Below are 18,261 nucleotides of genomic sequence, written 5' to 3'. Positions count from 1 at the left end.
TATATCTATACTAATAGTCTAATATATTATATAGTTATAACTAATACTAATAGTCTAATGTAGACTTATATTATTAATACTAGTAGTCTATTATATATATATATATATATATATATATACACACTAATACTAATATTGCACTTCAGTACAACCCTCTCTTTTCCTTTATACGGTGCGTTTTGGTTAGCCTTGATCCTTAGAGCAGTGGTAATGGTCTATGTATCTTCATATTCATCTTTATATTTGAATAATATCCTTTTAAATTGGTCTACATTGGATTATGTATTTTCAAAATTTTATATAATTATGAATAGTATTTATTCAAGTTTGAAGAACCACAATTCACTCTTCAAATATTATTTTACTATTTTTTCTCTCTCCTACCCATTAAAATCAATTTTGTGAAATTTGTATTAATATGATTTTGATATATTAAGTTTATATTAAGTTGATGATATAAAATGTTTTTTTTAATATGTATTAATATTTATTGACAAAAGTAGTCATTTTGATATATAAAATTGGTAATATTTAGATATATGAAATTTGTATTTTTGAGCACATTGTGTTAATTGTAAAATATATAAAAATAATAATTTTAAGAAAAAAATAAAAAATAATAATATTTATTGTTATTTGGTTAAAAAATGCATAATCCAATGTGAAAATTTTTCTTTATATGCAAAATCGATCTTCAAAAGTTATGATTTTGAAGATGCATGTAAAGAAACCAATGCTAGTGCTCTTAGGGCTTCTTTCATTTTATTTTCTTCATTTTCCTCAATCCTCCTACTGCGCCATCCTAGACTCCCACTTCTTCTTCGGTTCTTCTTTTCTTCTTCTTCCTCCTGGCTCTTGCTGTGAGTGTGACGTGCCACTTCTAATTCAATCTTCAATTCTTCTTTTCATTTTCTTTTTATTTTCTTCTCTTCCACAACCTGCCATGCACAGACCCTCGGCCTCACCTCATTCTCGTCGTGGAACCTCCCTCACTGAGTCAAGACTCACGCAGCCAGCATCCCCTCTCTCACGTCTCTCTGTCTTCGATTCCTCGTCATAATTTTTCTCCATTACTTTTTTCATTTAACTTATTTAAGTTATTTGAAATTATTTTGAAACCTGATGTAAATCATTAGGGTTTTGTGATTGTGATTGTGTTTGTGTTATTCGAGTTTTGTGATTGTGTTTGTAAAATTACTTTGAATTCTGGTAGATGGTATTTGTGATTTGAAATTACAATTACAAATTATTGGGGTTGTTGAATCCGAAATTTATGATTTTTGTGATTGTGTTTGTGTAATTGTGTGTAATTTTAATTTGTAATTGTAATTCTTATGATTGTGTTTGTGTAATTTTGTGATTGTAATTTAGGATTTTGAATCCGAAATCTAGTAGATGGTATTTACTAATATGTGTTATCGTGTTTTATTTTCTAATTGTGTAAATTGTAATTGTGTTTTATAAAGCTATATTAATAGTCAAATATTATATACTTTTATTTTGACAAATATATATGTACCACAAGTTTGTTTTTATCGAGAAATAATGTGCGATGGAATTAAAAGAATTATGTTAATATAGTTACATAATAGTTATAGCTACTTTTACCATATAGATAGTCCAGCCATTATATTCTAGTATTTATATTGTAAATAAGCAATAACTATATAGTAAATCAGCCATAGTTTTTTTCTCTTGCCGTGTGCCATAGTTGCATTGTCTTTCTATTGGCTGCCCCTCTATGTTAACATCTATATGTATTTTATTAAAACTAAAAAATTGGACTAAAAACCGTTAAAACCGGATTATTTGTTTAGGAGGGTAACTGGTGCGTAATCGGTTTTAGAAAATACAAAACTGATGTCTATCGGTTCGGTCTTAGATTTTGTCTAAAACTAGACCAGACTGAATTGATTACACCCTTACACAATACCTAAATCTCCAAAATGGAGATCATTAATTCGACCCTCCTCCCCCAATATATCTTTATATATATATATATATATATATATATATATATTATATATATATATATATGTATAAAAAAAAAAAAAAAAAAAAAAGAAGAAGAAGAAGAAGAAGACAATCTCATATGTTATATGCCAAATTTAAGTGGTTGCGGCCATTTAAACTGTTTGGCATCAATAACTTTGGTTGAAAAATGTTAAGATTTAGAGTGAATACTTGTAGAAAAAATCTACTCAACCCCCGGTTCACTAGCACACACCACACACCCACACCCACGTGGCAAACCCGGTCGATTGCCCTTTCACCGGTTCTTCCACTCGATCTCCCCCTCGCCCAGATCTCTTCCTCCCTCAGCCCTTCTTCTTCTCTCACTCGATCCACTCATTTGCTCAGGCCTCTCTTCTCTGCACAATCACCCAACCAGATCCTTCTCCCTCAACACTTCTTTTTCTCTCTCTGCCACCGCCTCTCTCCTTCAACCCATCTTGCCCAGCTAGCACCCATTATCTGTTATCCATCTCATTTCCGTAAATTTTAAGCATCGGCAACATTTTTCCTAACTCAAGAGTGTCAGCAGGGATTCGATTTGAGGTTTTTGGCAGCATTTTGCTGTTTGGTTGCTGAGAAACCGAAAGAAAGAAAAGAAAATTTTAACAAGACTTATCTTGGTTCGGAAATCCTTCAATTCATCTTCACTTAAGAGTAAAAACTCCATCTTTACCTCTGTTACGGGAATATCTCAACCTCATTCAAAAAACTCAGCAACTGTTTGGTCAGAAATTTGCAAGGTCTGCTTCGCAAATTGATTCTAACCTCTTCATTTATTTTCTATACAAGCAGCTGTTAGGGGAAGGATGCGGGACATTGTTGAGGGAGGGGCGGACGACGTAAAGGGTTTCTGGGAAAGAGATGTTTCAAATGGGAACAAGAGAAGTGTAATATTTAAAAAAAAAAAAAAAAGCCACGTGGGCTAGAGTGCGGAGGTTGTATGTACAGTAGGTGGTTGAGTAGCTCGCCTCATACTTGTATTGGTCTAAGGAGTTCGCATTCTTGTACTTTAATTGGATCTTGCGCAACTCTTGTTACTCTGTTGTGTTCTCTCCCATGTTGCAATAGAGAGTAAAATCTTAAGAATAATACCATCTAGCCATATGAACTTATCGCTCATATGGCTTTCTTGATGTGGCAATATCATGTGATGCCGTGTGATTTATTAACAAAATTAAAAATACAAACACAAAAGGCTATAGGGAACTAGAGTTTTTGGAAATCCAAACATAAACGATCTCATCTTATTTCATCACATATAATCATTACAATTTTCATAAATTCTCACAAAAAATATAATAAATAATTTTACTTTTCAAATCCCAAAGCAAAACTAATTTTAAATAATTATATTACAATAATATTTTATTTAACTTTTAACAAAATATCTCATCTCATTTCATCTAAATTGTATAATCAAAAGAGACCTTAATCTTTATCTTTTTTATTTTCAGACAGCCTTTTGGTTTGAATATATTTTTTATTTTTAATAAACCACATGGTACTATGTGGTGGCGCTATGTCAAAATGACTATCTCAGCATTAAGTTTCAAATGATCCAGTAGCATTACTCAAACCGTAGATATGGTTTTCCTTGTTGGGTCTGAAACTGGCCTGGAAAAACTAAAATGGGCCTATGGTTCCGTTTGCATTTAGGGCCGATCACAGCCCAAATATCCAGCAAAATCTCGGTCTTCATAAACGTTGTAAACCTCCTACCAAAGCGAGGACTAGGGTTAAGGTTGCGAGGCAGGAAGGGACCGACTCCGTCTGCGCTTTTTGCCGCCGGGGACTGTTATATCATCAGCACCACCCTTAACGGCGCCGTAAGTTTATTCAGCTCCTCAACCGCAAGCAATTTTAGCATTTACTATCCATTGTACTCCGAAATATTTTTGGAATTTTTTTCCCGGGAAACAAACAGAGGATCTGTATGGGAGTTATAAGGTTTTTGTAACATGAAGCTCAGGGTGATATTTATAAACTTCTTATGTTGGATGTTGTGCTGCAATTCTGTCTTATTTTCCATTACCTTGTGAATTCTAATAGCATTAATGATAAAAAAATATATATACTGGCCTTATGGTGACATGCAAGTTCTTTTTTTTCCTCCTTTCTGATCAGTAATTATTCGATGTTACTGAATTCTGGATTATGAAAGTGTTTTTTAGTGAAATCTTGGTGTCTGTATTTGATCATATAGATTATTTGTTTGTTGGCTTTGATTTTCTCATTGGGGACAGATGCTCGAATATAAGTCCATGAAACCGGAGGTCTTTACCTCGACAGTCTGTTAAAGTCCCGAATATTTGAGGGAAAGACTAGGAAGATGTGTTCAGTTTACTGAAGTAAAGGTAAAAGGCAGAGCAGTATATATGTACGGAAATTTGACGTATCATTGCAGTATTATATATCTGTCTTTGTTGTTTTAGGTTCCAAAAGAGAAAGAAATGCTTTATTTTTCTTGAGGTTTTCATGGTCACATTTTTTGGTTTTTAGTTGCTGACAATCTTTTCATGCTTCGTTATATTTGTTACTAGTTTGAGCTGGCCTGTTTCAGTTTGCAACTTGATTCATATATTTCTCTAAGTTCCATGCATTCACATCATAGATTCAAGGCATTTCTAATGTTAATCTACCTTTTGGGTTTCTTCTTCATGACACCTTTTTTTAACTCTTATATTCTAACCTTTTCTTTTAGGAACTTGGATTTTCTAGTTGTTTGAAAATAAGATGAGGATAGAGAAGTGTTGGTTTTGTTCCTCCACTATCTATCCAGGGCACGGTATTCAGTTTGTCCGCAATGATGCAAAGGTATGATTCTAATTTTTTAATCGTAATTTGCTATCCTTTGTCTATTCTATTGTTCTATGTGAAGTTCAGGCTGCTTTGCAAAATTTGTTCTTTATTTCGCTATGCCATATGAACCGTGTCTGTTGTCTATTTTTGCCTCTGCTGCTATGTACTCTTTTTTGCTTCCAAAATTAGAGTCAATCACGTGGGATTCATCTTCTGGCATAAGTTCCATCAGTTGGAATCACTGCCAATTACATGTTTTTAAGCTGTTGAATGTGTCTTTCAAGGATATTGGCTTGATGTGTAAGTCTAAAACTGCAATCAGATATTTATTGTTTGGTAATGTCAAAGTTTATATGTTGCTTCACAAAAATTCTTTGTCCAGAGTAAATGAAAACCTTTTATTCTTTTGGAGGGATTAAAGCTAGGTCACATGCCTGCTAAAATGCTGTAGTCTATTGTTGCTGCATATCCTCTGGTGGTTCATATTATTATTTTGTGCCCAATCTCTTACTTGCGATCCTTTTGTAGATATTTCGCTTTTGTAGATCCAAGTGCCACAAGAATTTCAAGATGAAGAGGAATCCTCGCAAGGTGAAATGGACTAAGGCCTATAGGCGGTTACATGGAAAGGACATGACGCAGGTAAACATGCTTGTTTAGTTTATCATTCAAAATGCAACATTGCTTGAATGACAAAAGATTTATTGGTGATATGGTTTTTCTTGTTCCTACTTCCTTATTTTTGCAGGATTCTACCTTTGAGTTTGAGAGGAAGCGGAATAGGCCAGAGAGATATGACAGGAATGTTACGGAAAACACACTGAAGGCCATTAAGACGATTGATAAAGTCAGATCTAGGAGGGAGGCTAAACATATTGAGAGGAGGTAATATGTGATCTCTTTATCTTATGCTCAAAAGCGTAATAAGGTTGATGAGTATCATCTAACGTGTAACTGAAAATATTTGCAGAAAGAAGGGAAAGAAGGCCCAGCAAATGAGAGAGGCAGTAAAGGAGCTGGAGCAGAGCATCAGCTTGGTCAAAGCCCCATCTGTTCTCAAGGAGGACCCATCTCTCACTCTTCCGAAGATCAAGGTCAAGGTGTCCCAACCACTGGCAGAGAACCAACCTATGGAAGAATGACTCCATTGATCTTTTTGCTGCCTGCCAAAAGGTTGTACCTGCTATTCAAAATATTTGTATTGTGCTTTTATTTGTTGTTTGTGCGCATAGGAAGTACTCCTCTCCCCATCCGATATTGTAGATCTTTTTGAGGATTTTGTTTCATTGAAAAGAACCAAAAAAAAAAAAAAAAACTTAGGTTTTATTTGAAAGGTATGCTGATAACACGATTCAAATGGCAAAGGAATTTAATCGAATAAATAAATGATCTTGTAATCGACCCATTGATGAAGAAAGTATCCTAGAGTTTCCAATTTCTTTTTTTTTTTTTTTAATAATGTTAGATATAATTATGAGTGAGTTGTGCAAATATTACGTTCTTTTTAGAAAAGAGTAGTGTACCATTAAAAAATTACGGTCCTTCTTTTTCTTTATTTAAATGTGATTAAGAGAGAAGAAAAAAGTAATTAAATGTATAACAAAGAGAGTTTGGGTTGGCTTTAGAGGCTTAGAGCGGTGAATGACTGTTGTTAATTACTTACTATAACAACAGAAATGATTTGTGCAGTCGGTAAATGTAGTTGACGTGTAGTCGTTTTGAAAAAAGTGAATTAATATGAGATTTACGTGAAAAAAAATTATTTTTATAATTTTTTTTTATCTATTTTGTACAATCATGAAAAATTTTTTATATTTATTCTGTATAGCCATTTGTATTCTGACTGTATTCATTGACTGCATCTAACAAAGCCCTTATAACAATAACAGGCTGCGTTGTCTTCTCGCACACGAAAATGAATTTTCAAAGTAATTAATAGGCGAACTTTTCAGACCGCACGATCAGGACATTTTGATACAAAGAAGAGTTGCAAAAAACACTTGGCTGTTACAATTGTATCCAATTAATAAATAAAGTTAATAAAATCTCGAGCTGTATTAAAAAATAAAAATGTTGTTGGAATAAAAGACAACTAGCTTTTTTTTTTTTTTTAAAGTTTTGTTATGTATAAATAAAATTGCATATTAATCTGTGTATTAATATTGATTTTTTTATATTCAAAATTTAAATTAGTATCGTTTTCAATAAAATTTATTTTTTGATCAATCATATTAGATTAGTACATATGTTAGTGTGTAGTTACGTTTGTAACTAAATTTTTCCTTTTTTTCTTTAAAAAATTATTTTCACTAGGTAGGTGTTAATCCTTCTCAATTAACAACATGCGCAATGCGAATAGATGGCTGGATAGCCCACACAATTCATGAGCTATATAGCCCATATATGTCTCTTCTTTTACAGTTTGTTTATTGGAGAGGAGAGGGTTCATCACTTCATCTGTTCTGTAATTCCAAAATCTTTGTGTGTATGTAATTTATTACAATCTAGTTTGTTACGGTTTGTTTATTTGTTTAAGTCAATATATATATATATTTATTCAATAATAGTGAGAAAACAGAGTTAATTTCTGCAAGAATCTACTTGGTCAATTTGCAGGGCTTTTGTTTAGAAAACTAAGCCAATATTTCTATAGAGGTGCATGCAATATGCATTGCTTTTCAAGGAGATTTATCCAAGTCTTTAACTGATGTGTGTGTGTACAGTTCGCAGGCTAATACTAGTTTCCTCTACCATTTAGATAAACTGGCTTTGAGCACAACAGTTGTTGTATGTACTCCTTTTATTTATTTTTTCTTATTTGGTAATATTTGATTGAAGAACATGAAATAATGGTGGTTGATGGCTTGAAAGCCGGATCTTTAATTCCAAACTGTCAAAGTGCAGATCGTCATGAGATGCATACATTTAATTATGGCGTAGAAAAAACATCATGCACACAAATCAGGGGAGGAAGTTTTATTCATAGTTAGGTGAGTAAAAGAGACAATGTCCCAATGCAGCCAAAGTTAACAACATTCCTCAGACTTATTGTAGAAATAGCACCACACGTAAAGGAAACTGATCGAACAGAGACAAGCTACTTGCAACTCTTAGCATACGCTTAAACTTGTTTATAATTCCATGATGACTCTTGCTGTCTGGTTTATTGGTTTACACTGCCAAATTAGCGATCCTCTGAAAGCGGCTTCCGGGCCAGAAAGAAGTACATTGGTGTGAAAATCCCTTTCCTGAAGAATTTCTCAGTTAAGATCAACTTCAAAGAAATCTCTTTTCTTGTTTAATAAACCCATTCACTCGCACCACCAACACTTCTGTGCATTAAATTTATGCTACAAAGTCATTCAATCTTTTGCAATAGAGGGAACATGTACTACTTACCTTCCACCTTCATGTAGACCATCTGCAGCCTGCTGTAGAAAAATTTGAACACGTAGACTCCCCTTTGGGGCAATTCCCACGAATTCCAGCATCCTGACCTGCAAAAATGAAAAATTCAAGACTCTAATGATCAATCGCCTCACCCCTTTCTGAGTTGAAAGGAGAGAAAATTCTTGCAAATCTCATAGCTGGAAAACCATTATTCAACACACATACACACACACACACAAAAGTATATTTAAATATGCAGAATCTTTGTAACCAAATGTTGGGGGGACATTTGCATGAGAGCAGTCTTACCATGTTTCTTGTAACGAAACGCCCAACCGAAGTTGCAGGGAAACTAGTCCGTGGGAAGTGATTTTTATCCATAGGCAAGTACCAGGGGAGAGGTGAGTCCAGGGCCATATCTTTCTCCCATATAAGCTTTGTGTAGAATAAATAATTAAGTTGTCACTTGACTTGTGCATGCCAATCATAAAAATAAATTCAGAAAGAAAACAGAAGAAAAATGGATAAGATATAACTTGCAGTCACCTCAAAACCTGCTTGCTTCAGCGCTTCAAGGCATTTTCCTGTCGTCCTGATGTCTGGAAGGCCATCACCAATCTCGATGTCTGCCTGTGTCATACAATTTTGTCGTGTAAGAGTCATGGCAAAGAACCGAAAAAAAAAAACATGTTTTCTTATATAGTGTATTTGATTTCAATCCTACTTACAAAAAAAAAAAAGTAGGTTTCTTTGAAGGCTATGCAGATAACACGATGGCAAAGGAATTTAATAAGAGAAATAAATGATTTTGTGATCGACCCATTCATGAAGAAAGTATTCTAGAGTTTCCCACGTACTTTCCTTTTATTTTCTTTTTTTAAATGTGATGTAGAGAGAAGAAACAAGTATTTGAATGTATAACAAAGAGAGTTTGGGTTGGCTCTTGAGCGTTGAATTAATTGTGTCAACTAAGTTGTTATATGTGATGCTGTGCGGAAGTATTGTGCAATTTTTTTTTTTAAAGAAATTGAGTAAAAACAAGATTGATATGAGAAAATTAAGTTGTAGTGTTCTGTGTCAATAATTTGTACATAGAAGGACATATTTGTAATTTGTATCTTATCATTTTGTTCTTGTAATCCGGTGGTTATTACATGGCCACGTGTTTAGATCATATGCATTAGGGTTCTGCCGTGTTATGAGTTAGTAATATAAAAGGCCAAGTGATGGCCACTATAGATAGAAGAGAGAGACAGAGCTGTATAAGAGAAAGAGGCTAAGAGAGAAATTAGGGTTTATGAGAGAAACTTAAAATCAGTGAAAATTGAGAGGGAGTTAGGGTCATTTTATGACCTAAATCTTGTAACCTGTTTCTCTATTGCGATTGGAAATTTTAATAAGATGATCTCTGGCCAGTTCCCCCTGTGGATGTAGATCCGAAAGGATTGAACCACGTTAAATCCTCGTGTTTTTGGTATATTCGTTCTATTTTCTTATTTACAATTTGATTGTGTTTTCTATTTTATATTTCTTGAATCAATCTTGGTATCTTGTTGAGATATTTGGTATTCTTGCCGAAACCCTAGAATTACAACAAGTGGTATCTAGAGCCTAGGTCGAGATGGGGTCTACTAAGTTTGAGGTGGAGAAATTTATAGGAAAAAATTATCTTGGTTTATGGCATATTAAAATGAGGGCTCTGTTAGTGCATCATGATCTCTAAGAAACACTTCTTAGAGACAGGAAGCTGTCTAATGGGTCCTCAAAGGAACAATTAAGTTCCTCTACTATAGAAAGGGTTAAACTCGAGATATTGCAAAAGGCACATAGTGCCATTATTCTTTCTTTAGGGGATAAGGTCTTACGGGAAGTAGCCAATGAAGATTCATCTGCAAGGATTTGGTTAAAGTTAGAAGCTCTCTACATGACCAAGTCTCTAGCCAATCGTCTTCACAAGAAGACTAAGGCCTGGATTGGTTACACAAAATCAAAAAACTCATCTCAACTCAACATTACAACTTTTTCAAATCTCCATACAAAATATAATAAACAATTTTACTTTTTCAAATCTCAATACAAAATTAATATTACAAAATTATATTATAACAATATTTTATTCATTACTATTTAAAACATCTCATCTCATCTCATCTCATCCCATTAGTGTAACCAAACGGGGCCTAAGCTGTATACCTTTAAAATGACCTCGGGAATGTCTATTGAAGATCATTTGGATGAATTTAACAAAATCATCCTAGATCTTGCTAAAATAGACATCACAATAGATGATGAGGATCAGGCTATACTGTTACTGAGTTCCCTTGATAGTTCATATTCTAACCTAAAAGAAACAATTATTTATGGCAGAGAAATTTTTTCATTGGATGAGGTGCAATCTATATTGCATACAAGGGAACTTCAGAATAATTTTGAAGCTAAACCTCAGACTGGTGAGGGGTTAGTGGCTAGGGGAAGATCTGATAAACCTGTTTATAAAGGAAAGAAGAATAAGGTTATATCAAAATCAAAAGCAAAATAATTGAAGTGTTTCCTTTGTCACAAAGAGGGACACTTCAAGAAAGATTGTCCTAAAAAGAAAATAAGAGAGGGTGATAAGATTAAACATGAGGGAAATGCATCTGTTGCATCTGAAGGCTATGAGAGTGCTGAGGTACTTTGTATCTCTGAGACTGAATCTAGTAATGAATGGATTTTAGATTCAGGATGTTCTTTTTATATGTGCCCTTGTAAATCTTGGTTTGAAACTTTTTCTGATTTTGATGGTGGACATGTTATGCTTGGTAATAATGAATCTTGCAACGTTCTTGTAATTGGTTCAATCAGATTAAAATTGCATGATAGTGTGGAAAGGATACTAAAAAAGATGTAAGATACATACCTAACCTTAAGAGAAATCTAATTTCTCTTGGAATGCTTGATAAATCTGATTGCACTTTTAAGTCTGAGTCAAGAGTTCTAAAGGTAACTAAAGGGTCCTTAATAGTAATGAAAGAGAGAATAAAGAATGGTCTTTATACCTTAGTAGGTCAAACTATTAGAGAACATGCCTTTGCTGTCCAGAAACCTTTGGAAAATAATACTGTACTCTAGCATAAAAGACTAGGGCATGTCAGCCATAAAAGCTTAAAGGAACTCCAAAACCAGGGGTTACTTGGTGACAAAAACCTAGGAGAACTTCCCTTTTGTGAAGATTGTATACTAGGCAAGTTCACTAAAGTTAGCTTCAAACCCAGTACACACCTTATTAAACAAAGTTTGGACTATGTTTATTCTGATTTGTGGGGGCCAGCAAGGGTTAGTTCTCATGGTGGGGGAAATTATTTCCTATCCATTATTGATGACTATTCTAGAAAGGTTTTGGTTTATATCCTTAAACATAAAAATGACACCTTTAACAAGTTTAAGGAATGGAAAACCTTGGTTGAAAATCAAATTGGGAGGAAGGTTAAAAAGCTTAGGACAGACAATGGACTTGAGTACTTATCAAATGAGTTTAATAACTATTGTCAAAATGAGGGTATTGCAAGGCATAGGACAGTGAGAGACACTCCAACAGAATGGCCTAACTGAAAGAATGAATAGAACAATTCTTGAGAGAATTAGGTACATCTTGTCCAATGCAAAATTACCTAAAACTTTTTGGGCAGAGGCAATTAGTATTGCTGTTTATTTGATAAATAGCAGTCCATCCATGCCATTAATTGTAAAACTCCCCAAGAATTATGGACTGGGAAACCCTCAGACTACAGTAACCTGAGGGTATTTGGCTGTGTTGCTTATACACATTAAAACTGATAAACTGGAACGTAAGGCTGTGAGATGCATTTTTGTTGGATATACTGAAGGAGTAAAAGGTTATAAACTATAGATAGAGGAACCTGGAAAACAAAAGTGTATAATAAGTAGATATGTGACTTTTAATGAGTCACAAATGGCCAAATCTCAACTGGATTTAGTTGAGACTCAACCTGCCACTGTCCCAAAAAAAGTCCAGGTTGAGGTAGAGTCCTTGGACTCACCACCTCAAGAAACATTTATACAGTCTGAAGATGATTCAAAGTCTAGATTAGAAAGTGACCAAGGGAAAACCACTGACTCTTATAACCTTGTAAGGGATAGATCAAGAAGGGGACATAGGCAACGTCAGGGCCAAAGAACCAAAGACCCTGTTTTCCACCAAATCAGCGTTAGATTGAGGAATATCTTGGCACATATCTTCCCTTACCTAGTGATCCATCGGTAGCCTAGGAACCCTTTCTTGACCCTGATGCATAGGTTGAACAGTCATGAAGATGGGAGATTCTGTAGGTAGCCAAGGCCCAAATGGCATTTGTTCTGGGGTAGAATTTAGGAATTTGCAAAAAATTTGGGAGTGCTCAATCCTACCACAAGTGTAACAAAAATTGGATAGACGTTCATATTTAAACGAAACCAAAGTGTCAAAATTGTAGTCTCTTAGTTCCCAGAGTCCTTGTATCAAAGGTTTGGTGATGTCAATCTCCACCTTAATCCTAATGAATTTCTTACAGGCTAAACCAAACAAAGGATCTACATCCACTCCAAGAAAGATTCTGAGAGCTCCCCCTATTTTAGAGGCATTTTTTTCCTATCATCTGATTTCTGGTAAGACCATGGATTTGAACATGGAATGGTGAAGTATTGAGACTAATCTCTTTTCATGTAGATTTTGTAGGGTAGTTTTTGAGGATGAGGAGATGCCCCTTAAAGTTTCAAGGAATTTGGTCTAGGATTCTCTTTTTGTCACCAGCATTTTGAAATGTAAAGAGAAAAAGATTTACCTATAAATCTTCAATGTGAAACTTACTGAGGAAACTCCAAGCAGCTCTGAAGGAAGCATGTAAAGAAATCCTATTAAGAGGTCGAGTTGCAAAGATCCTCCCAATGAGAGCTAACTCAAAATCTCCATTTGCTGGTTCATTTTCAAGGGATAGGTATAAACCTTCCCAAGAAATGACTTTTGTTTGGTGAATCAATTTCTCCATATCCATAGCTGAAATATTTTAGAGAAAATGGAGTTTTAAACTTTTTGGAATGGTGGGAAGTTTAGTATGGATTGTAATCAAGAAACACTACTAAGAGTTGCAGAGAGAACTCTACTCAGGAGAGAGCGAGAAAAAAAGTACAAGTTATCTTAGGACAAAGGACATTCTTATACAAAGAAGAGTTGCAAAAAAACACATGGGCTGTTACAATTGTATCCAAACAAAGTAATGTTACGTATAATCACTTTTGTGTATTTCTTGTGCACTCTACTAATATAATTGACTGTATCAAATTTTTTTTTAATACACAACTAATCACATCTATTTTTTTTATCCAAATAATAAATAAAGTTAATCAAATCTCTTGAGCTATATTTAATAAATAAATAAATAAAAACGTTGTTGGAATCTTTAGGAAACTATTTTCAGTAGATTGGTGGTAGGTAAGTCTTGATCTCAATTAACACGGAAGTTGAGTCTTCATCACTTCCATCTGTTCTGTAATTCCAAAATCTGTATGTGTACGTAATTCATTACAATCTAGGTTCTGCAAGAATCTAGTTGGTCAATATCATTTCTATAGAGGTGCCATACATTGCTTTTCAAGGAGATTTATCCAAGTCTTTTTAACTGATATGTGTGTCGTGTGTACAGTTGGCAGGCTAATATTAGATAAACTGGCTTTGAGCACAAGAGTTGTTATATTTACTTGGTTTTTTTTCCTTATTTGATAAATATTTGATTGAACGAAATGAACATAAAATCTTGTTTGAAGGCTGGATCTTTAATTCCAAACTGTCAAAGTGCAGATCATCATGAGATGCATACATTTAATTATGAGGAAGCACACAAATCAGGGGAGCTGGAGATTTGATTCATAATTAGGTGAGTAAAAGAGCCCATGTCCCAATGCAGCCGAAGGTCACAACATTGCTCAAACTTATTGTAGAACAGAGACAAACTACTTGCAACTCTTAGCATACGCTTAAACTTGTTTAATTAATTAATATTCCATGATGACTCTGCTATCTGGTTTATTGGTTTAAACTTTACACTGCCAGATTAGTGATCCTCTGAAAGCGGCTTCCGGGCCACAAAGAAGTACATTGGCGTGAAAATTCCTCTCCTGAAAGAAAGAAAGGACATATATGAAAAGAACTCGGAAGGCAATAAACTCATTCACTCGCACCACCATTAAACTCTTCTGCAGTAGAGGGAACATGTACCTTCCACCTTCAGCTAGACCATCTGCAGCCTGCTCTAGAAAAATTTGAACACGTTGACTTCCCTTAGGGGCAAGTCCCACAAATTCCAGGATCCTGACCTGCAAAAGTGAAAAACTTAAGACTGATCTAATGATCAATTGTCAGAGTTGAACGAGAGAAAATTCTTGCAAATCTCAGAGCTGGAAAAGCATTATTCCACAAAAAAAAAAAAAAAAAAAAAAAGTATATTTAAATATGCAAAATATGTGTGACCATACAGATCTGGGGCGACATTTGTATGAGATCGAGCAGTCTTACCATGTTTCTTGTAACGAAACGCCCAACCGAAGTTGCAGGGAAATTAGTCAGTGAGAAGTGATTTTTATCCAGAGGCAAGTACCAGGGGAGAGGTGAGTCCAGGGCGATATCTTTCTCCCATATAAGCTTTGAGCAGAATAAAATAATTAAGTTGTCACTTGACTTGTGCCAATCAGAAAAATAAATTCAGAAAGAAAACAGAAGGAAAAAGCTTAACATGTAACTTGCAGTCACCTCAAAATCTGCTTGCTTCAGAGCTTCAAGGCATTTTCCTGTCGTCCTGATGTCCGGAAGGCCATCACCAATCTCGATGTCTGCCTGTGTCATACAATTTTGCCGCAATGACAGTGTAAGAATCATGGCAAAACTTCATATCAACCCTAACCCAAGATGAATTAAAGAATAAAAAATATAGAGCAGCCTTTCCATGCTTCAAGCTTGTCTTACCTTTATTTTTTGATGTTCTCGGTTATTGGGATTGAAAGAATCGGTCGTGCACCACTCATATGCAGCAAAATAGTGGCCAGGCTTTAGTACTCTGTATATTTCTTTGTAGCATCCATACTACATCCAGATCAGAAACATATATAGCAAACCAAAGAGAACAAAAAACAGGGCGAAAAGATCAGAAAGTGGTAGTTGGAAGTTGACAACATCCTAGCAGGCTAAGCCTAAAAATATTAGAATTTGGAATACAGACTGCATCTGGTGCATGACAAGTGGCCTCAATTCCATATACTGCATCATAACTATTGTCAGGAAATGGCATTTTCATGAAGTCAGCCTGCATCATCGAGAATCAATAACAATATTCATGGATCTGTCACACAATTAAGTCCTTTTTCCTGGGTTATCATCATAGAAATTGCTACTTTTTTTCTCTCTCTAATTCTCAATTTTCTGCAATTATTGGTCTGCGATAAAACGAACCTTGACAAAGTCACAGTTTTTTTCCACTCCAGCAGCGCGGTTCAGTTCCTGGCCGGGGAGCAACGTAAGGTTAATGACACAAAATTAGAATTACTTGCAAGAAACCATATACCTTTCCCCTCGATATCTGGTATTCATTGTTGTTCACCCCCGTCACTGATGTTAAGCTGTACCAGATCACCATCATCACAAACATAATTTAAAAACTGCCCTTCCAAAACATATATAAAACTTCAATATATACACGAACTTCAAAACCTTTTAAACTGGCAAAGGCCATTTTTCTTCTCTCTTTTTTTAACGTAAAATTGAATCCTAACAAAAAAAAAAAAAATGCATGAACTGCATGCGGGCACTCACGTGAATCTAGAAATTTCCCTCAGAGGTCCACCGATTCCACAGCCAACGTCCAACACCTATTATGCCAAGAAAAGAACATGTATTGAGAACTTGAACAGTCAATGATCTGATCTATATCGTCAGTTTGTGCAGGTTCCATGAACCGAGGCCGAACAAACCTTCTGCCCAGGTTTCAGGCCTAGTTGTAAAGCAAGAAAGTGCTGATGTCGCTTGATGCTCTCTCGAATGGTCTCCCCTTTCCATCTTGATCAAGAGCAAAAGCATCAAAATAGTTAGATTTTAATGAGAAACGTAGGCCACAGAAATTATATTTATACACACACACACACACACACACACACACATATACACTGCATCAATGCTTGGACTTGAAAGGCCACCTGGGTGCATTATGGAATGAATCCCCCCAGCCAAACTCATAAAAGCTGGTGGCAAGATCGTAGTATTTATTAACCTGAGATTAACATATATAAGACATTGATCAGTTACATTATATTCTTCAGAGACAGGTAATATAGATTTGGCATCCAAATATATATCGACTTAACAGGTTAATATTCCTCATTTCAACCAAACAGATCAATTGCAAAGTACTATAAGATGAACAAATTAAATAACAATATGCTCAAAATTATAAGCATAAACGGGGCCGGCCAACGTCCTTAATTGCCAGGAACAGACAGGAAACCTAGCCGTACACAAATCAAAGTTACTTGACGTGTATTGATAATTACCTTCAATTAAAAAAACATGATCTAGAAACCCAACACAAAAAAGAAAAAGAAAAATAGGATTCTTCCAAAGCCAAAGGCATTGGCATTGATGAATTACATGCTGCTAATCGGCACGAACGCATGCGGTTAAATTGTTTGCACACACGTACACGTACGTACGTACAAACAGCGCGCAATCTTGATTTTCGAATAAAGAGATTGTTTGAGAGAGAGAGAGAGAGAGAACAGGTCTCACCAAGTCAGTATAGTTAGCTTTTCTGTCTTCTTCTTCACCTTCATAAGCGGCGTGATACTTCTCATACCTGAATCATCAAACCAAAACCTTTATTCCCCTACAAAATCGAAAGAAACATCCTCTGGTCCAATACCTTGTGATGCCCCCCTAGCCTCCAGTTAAAAATAAAAAATAAAAAAACAAGACAAAGTCATGCATATATATATACTTTTCAACAGCCAAGAGTACGTCTTTCTTCTCCAACTTCCCACCGATACGCGACGCGAGACTCAAATTGTTCAGTTGCCCTGAGTTCGACATGATTTCTCTCTGGATTACCGAATCTTCAGAAACGAAGGACAAGCACACACGCACACACGCACGTAAAAAGGTTAAAGGTAATAAAGCTCAAGCAACACAGGTGTATGTAAAAAGGTTTCAATGAAAACCGTGTATTGAATATGATGATTTTGGAATGCAATGACCTCTGTACAGTAGTTAACTTCATAACAGAATACAGTGTCTTAGCGACTAATCTCACGACACCTAATAGCCAAGTCATCATTTTTCATAACAAGAATATTATGAGGAATTATTCTCCAAGTTTCTGGAATATGCTTTTGATTTACTGAGTGGTGATGCTACTCCCTTAATATCCCCGCGATTCAAGCGGCACCATTGTGAGAGTAAGGCTTGATCAAAAAAGAGTAAATTGAGCAGCAGAAAGAGGTTTTGTAAGAATGTTTGCAATTTGATCTTTACTTGAAATAAGGGAAACTTGGAGAGATTTTGCTGCAACTCTTTCACGTACAAAATGGTAGTCTAGCTCAACATGTTTTGTCCTTGAATGCATGACTGGATTCATGGATAGATATGTAGTACCTATGTTGTCACACCAAAGTGTGGGAGGCTCAGGAAGCACAATGCCGAGTTCTCTCTAAAGTGACTGCAACCAAAGAACCTCACATGCAGTGTTAGCAACAAATTTATACTCGGCTTCTGTAGAAGACCGAGCAATTGTGGGTTGTTTCTTTGAACCCCATGAAATTAAATGATTTCCAAAATAGATATAGAATCCTCCAGTGGATCTCCTATCATCAGGGCACCTAGCCCAGTTAGCATCAGTAAAAGTAGTCAATTTAGAAGAGGAGTAGGAGAAAAATATAAACCAAGATGAGAAGTGTGATTAAGATAACGCAAGATTTGTTTAACAGTAGTCCAATGAGGAAGATGTGGACAGTGCATGTATTGACAGACACGATTCACAACAA

General features: G+C 35.2%; 2 protein-coding genes across 5 annotated transcripts; one reads left to right on the top strand and one right to left on the bottom strand.

The window, feature by feature from the left end:
* Positions 1-3,690: 3,690 nt before the first annotated feature.
* LOC122293220 (probable ribosome biogenesis protein RLP24) lies at positions 3,691-6,148 on the top strand. 2 transcript variants are annotated; one of them, XM_043101734.1, is made up of 6 exons: positions 3,695-3,842; positions 4,260-4,370; positions 4,718-4,830; positions 5,344-5,457; positions 5,564-5,700; positions 5,786-6,148. In XM_043101734.1, exons 3-6 carry the CDS (start codon positions 4,750-4,752, stop codon positions 5,955-5,957), a joined length of 504 nt encoding a protein of 167 aa, XP_042957668.1. In that variant the 5' UTR covers positions 3,695-3,842; positions 4,260-4,370; positions 4,718-4,749; the 3' UTR covers positions 5,958-6,148. The 2 variants fall into 2 exon arrangements, with proteins under 2 accessions (XP_042957667.1, XP_042957668.1); XM_043101733.1 differs by lacking the exon at positions 4,260-4,370 and having other exon boundaries at positions 3,691-3,842.
* A 1,618-nt stretch (positions 6,149-7,766) lies between these two features.
* On the bottom strand, positions 7,767-17,744 carry LOC122293402 (cycloartenol-C-24-methyltransferase-like). 3 transcript variants are annotated; one of them, XM_043101966.1, is made up of 13 exons: positions 17,220-17,744; positions 17,012-17,078; positions 16,423-16,496; positions 16,201-16,285; positions 16,043-16,098; positions 15,795-15,849; positions 15,683-15,730; positions 15,453-15,536; positions 15,200-15,316; positions 14,987-15,070; positions 14,753-14,878; positions 14,456-14,553; positions 7,767-8,063 (listed from the first exon to the last, which is right to left on the bottom strand). In XM_043101966.1, the coding sequence occupies exons 1-13, from the start codon at positions 17,309-17,311 to the stop codon at positions 8,000-8,002; spliced, it is 1,050 nt and encodes a 349-aa protein (XP_042957900.1). In that variant the 5' UTR covers positions 17,312-17,744; the 3' UTR covers positions 7,767-7,999. The 3 variants fall into 3 exon arrangements, with proteins under 3 accessions (XP_042957900.1, XP_042957899.1, XP_042957901.1); XM_043101965.1 differs by lacking the exon at positions 7,767-8,063 and adding an exon at positions 14,083-14,355 and having other exon boundaries at positions 17,220-17,722; XM_043101967.1 differs by lacking the exons at positions 7,767-8,063; positions 15,453-15,536 and adding an exon at positions 14,083-14,355 and having other exon boundaries at positions 17,220-17,742.
* Positions 17,745-18,261: the final 517 nt, after the last annotated feature.

Source organism: Carya illinoinensis, chromosome 14, assembly GCF_018687715.1.
Source record: "Carya illinoinensis cultivar Pawnee chromosome 14, C.illinoinensisPawnee_v1, whole genome shotgun sequence".
NCBI classification, from domain to species: domain Eukaryota; kingdom Viridiplantae; phylum Streptophyta; class Magnoliopsida; order Fagales; family Juglandaceae; genus Carya; species Carya illinoinensis.
The sequence above is the reverse complement of the archived record's forward strand: the minus strand, read 5'-3'. Positions and strand labels throughout refer to the sequence as shown.

Coding starts and splice junctions, on each gene's coding strand:
- LOC122293402 (XM_043101966.1), bottom strand. CDS start 17,311: ATGTCGAACTCAGGGCAACTGAACAATTTGAGTCTCGCGTCGCGTATC. Junction 16,099..16,200: donor GCCTGAAACCTGGGCAGAAG/GTTTGTTCGGCC, acceptor TTGGCATAATAG/GTGTTGGACGTTGGCTGTGG. Junction 8,064..14,455: donor GGTCTAGCTGAAGGTGGAAG/GTACATGTTCCC, acceptor GAAATTCTTCAG/GAAAGGGATTTTCACACCAA.
- LOC122293220 (XM_043101733.1), top strand. CDS start 4,750: ATGAGGATAGAGAAGTGTTGGTTTTGTTCCTCCACTATCTATCCAGGG. Junction 5,458..5,563: donor ATGGAAAGGACATGACGCAG/GTAAACATGCTT, acceptor TTATTTTTGCAG/GATTCTACCTTTGAGTTTGA. Junction 5,701..5,785: donor GCTAAACATATTGAGAGGAG/GTAATATGTGAT, acceptor AAATATTTGCAG/AAAGAAGGGAAAGAAGGCCC.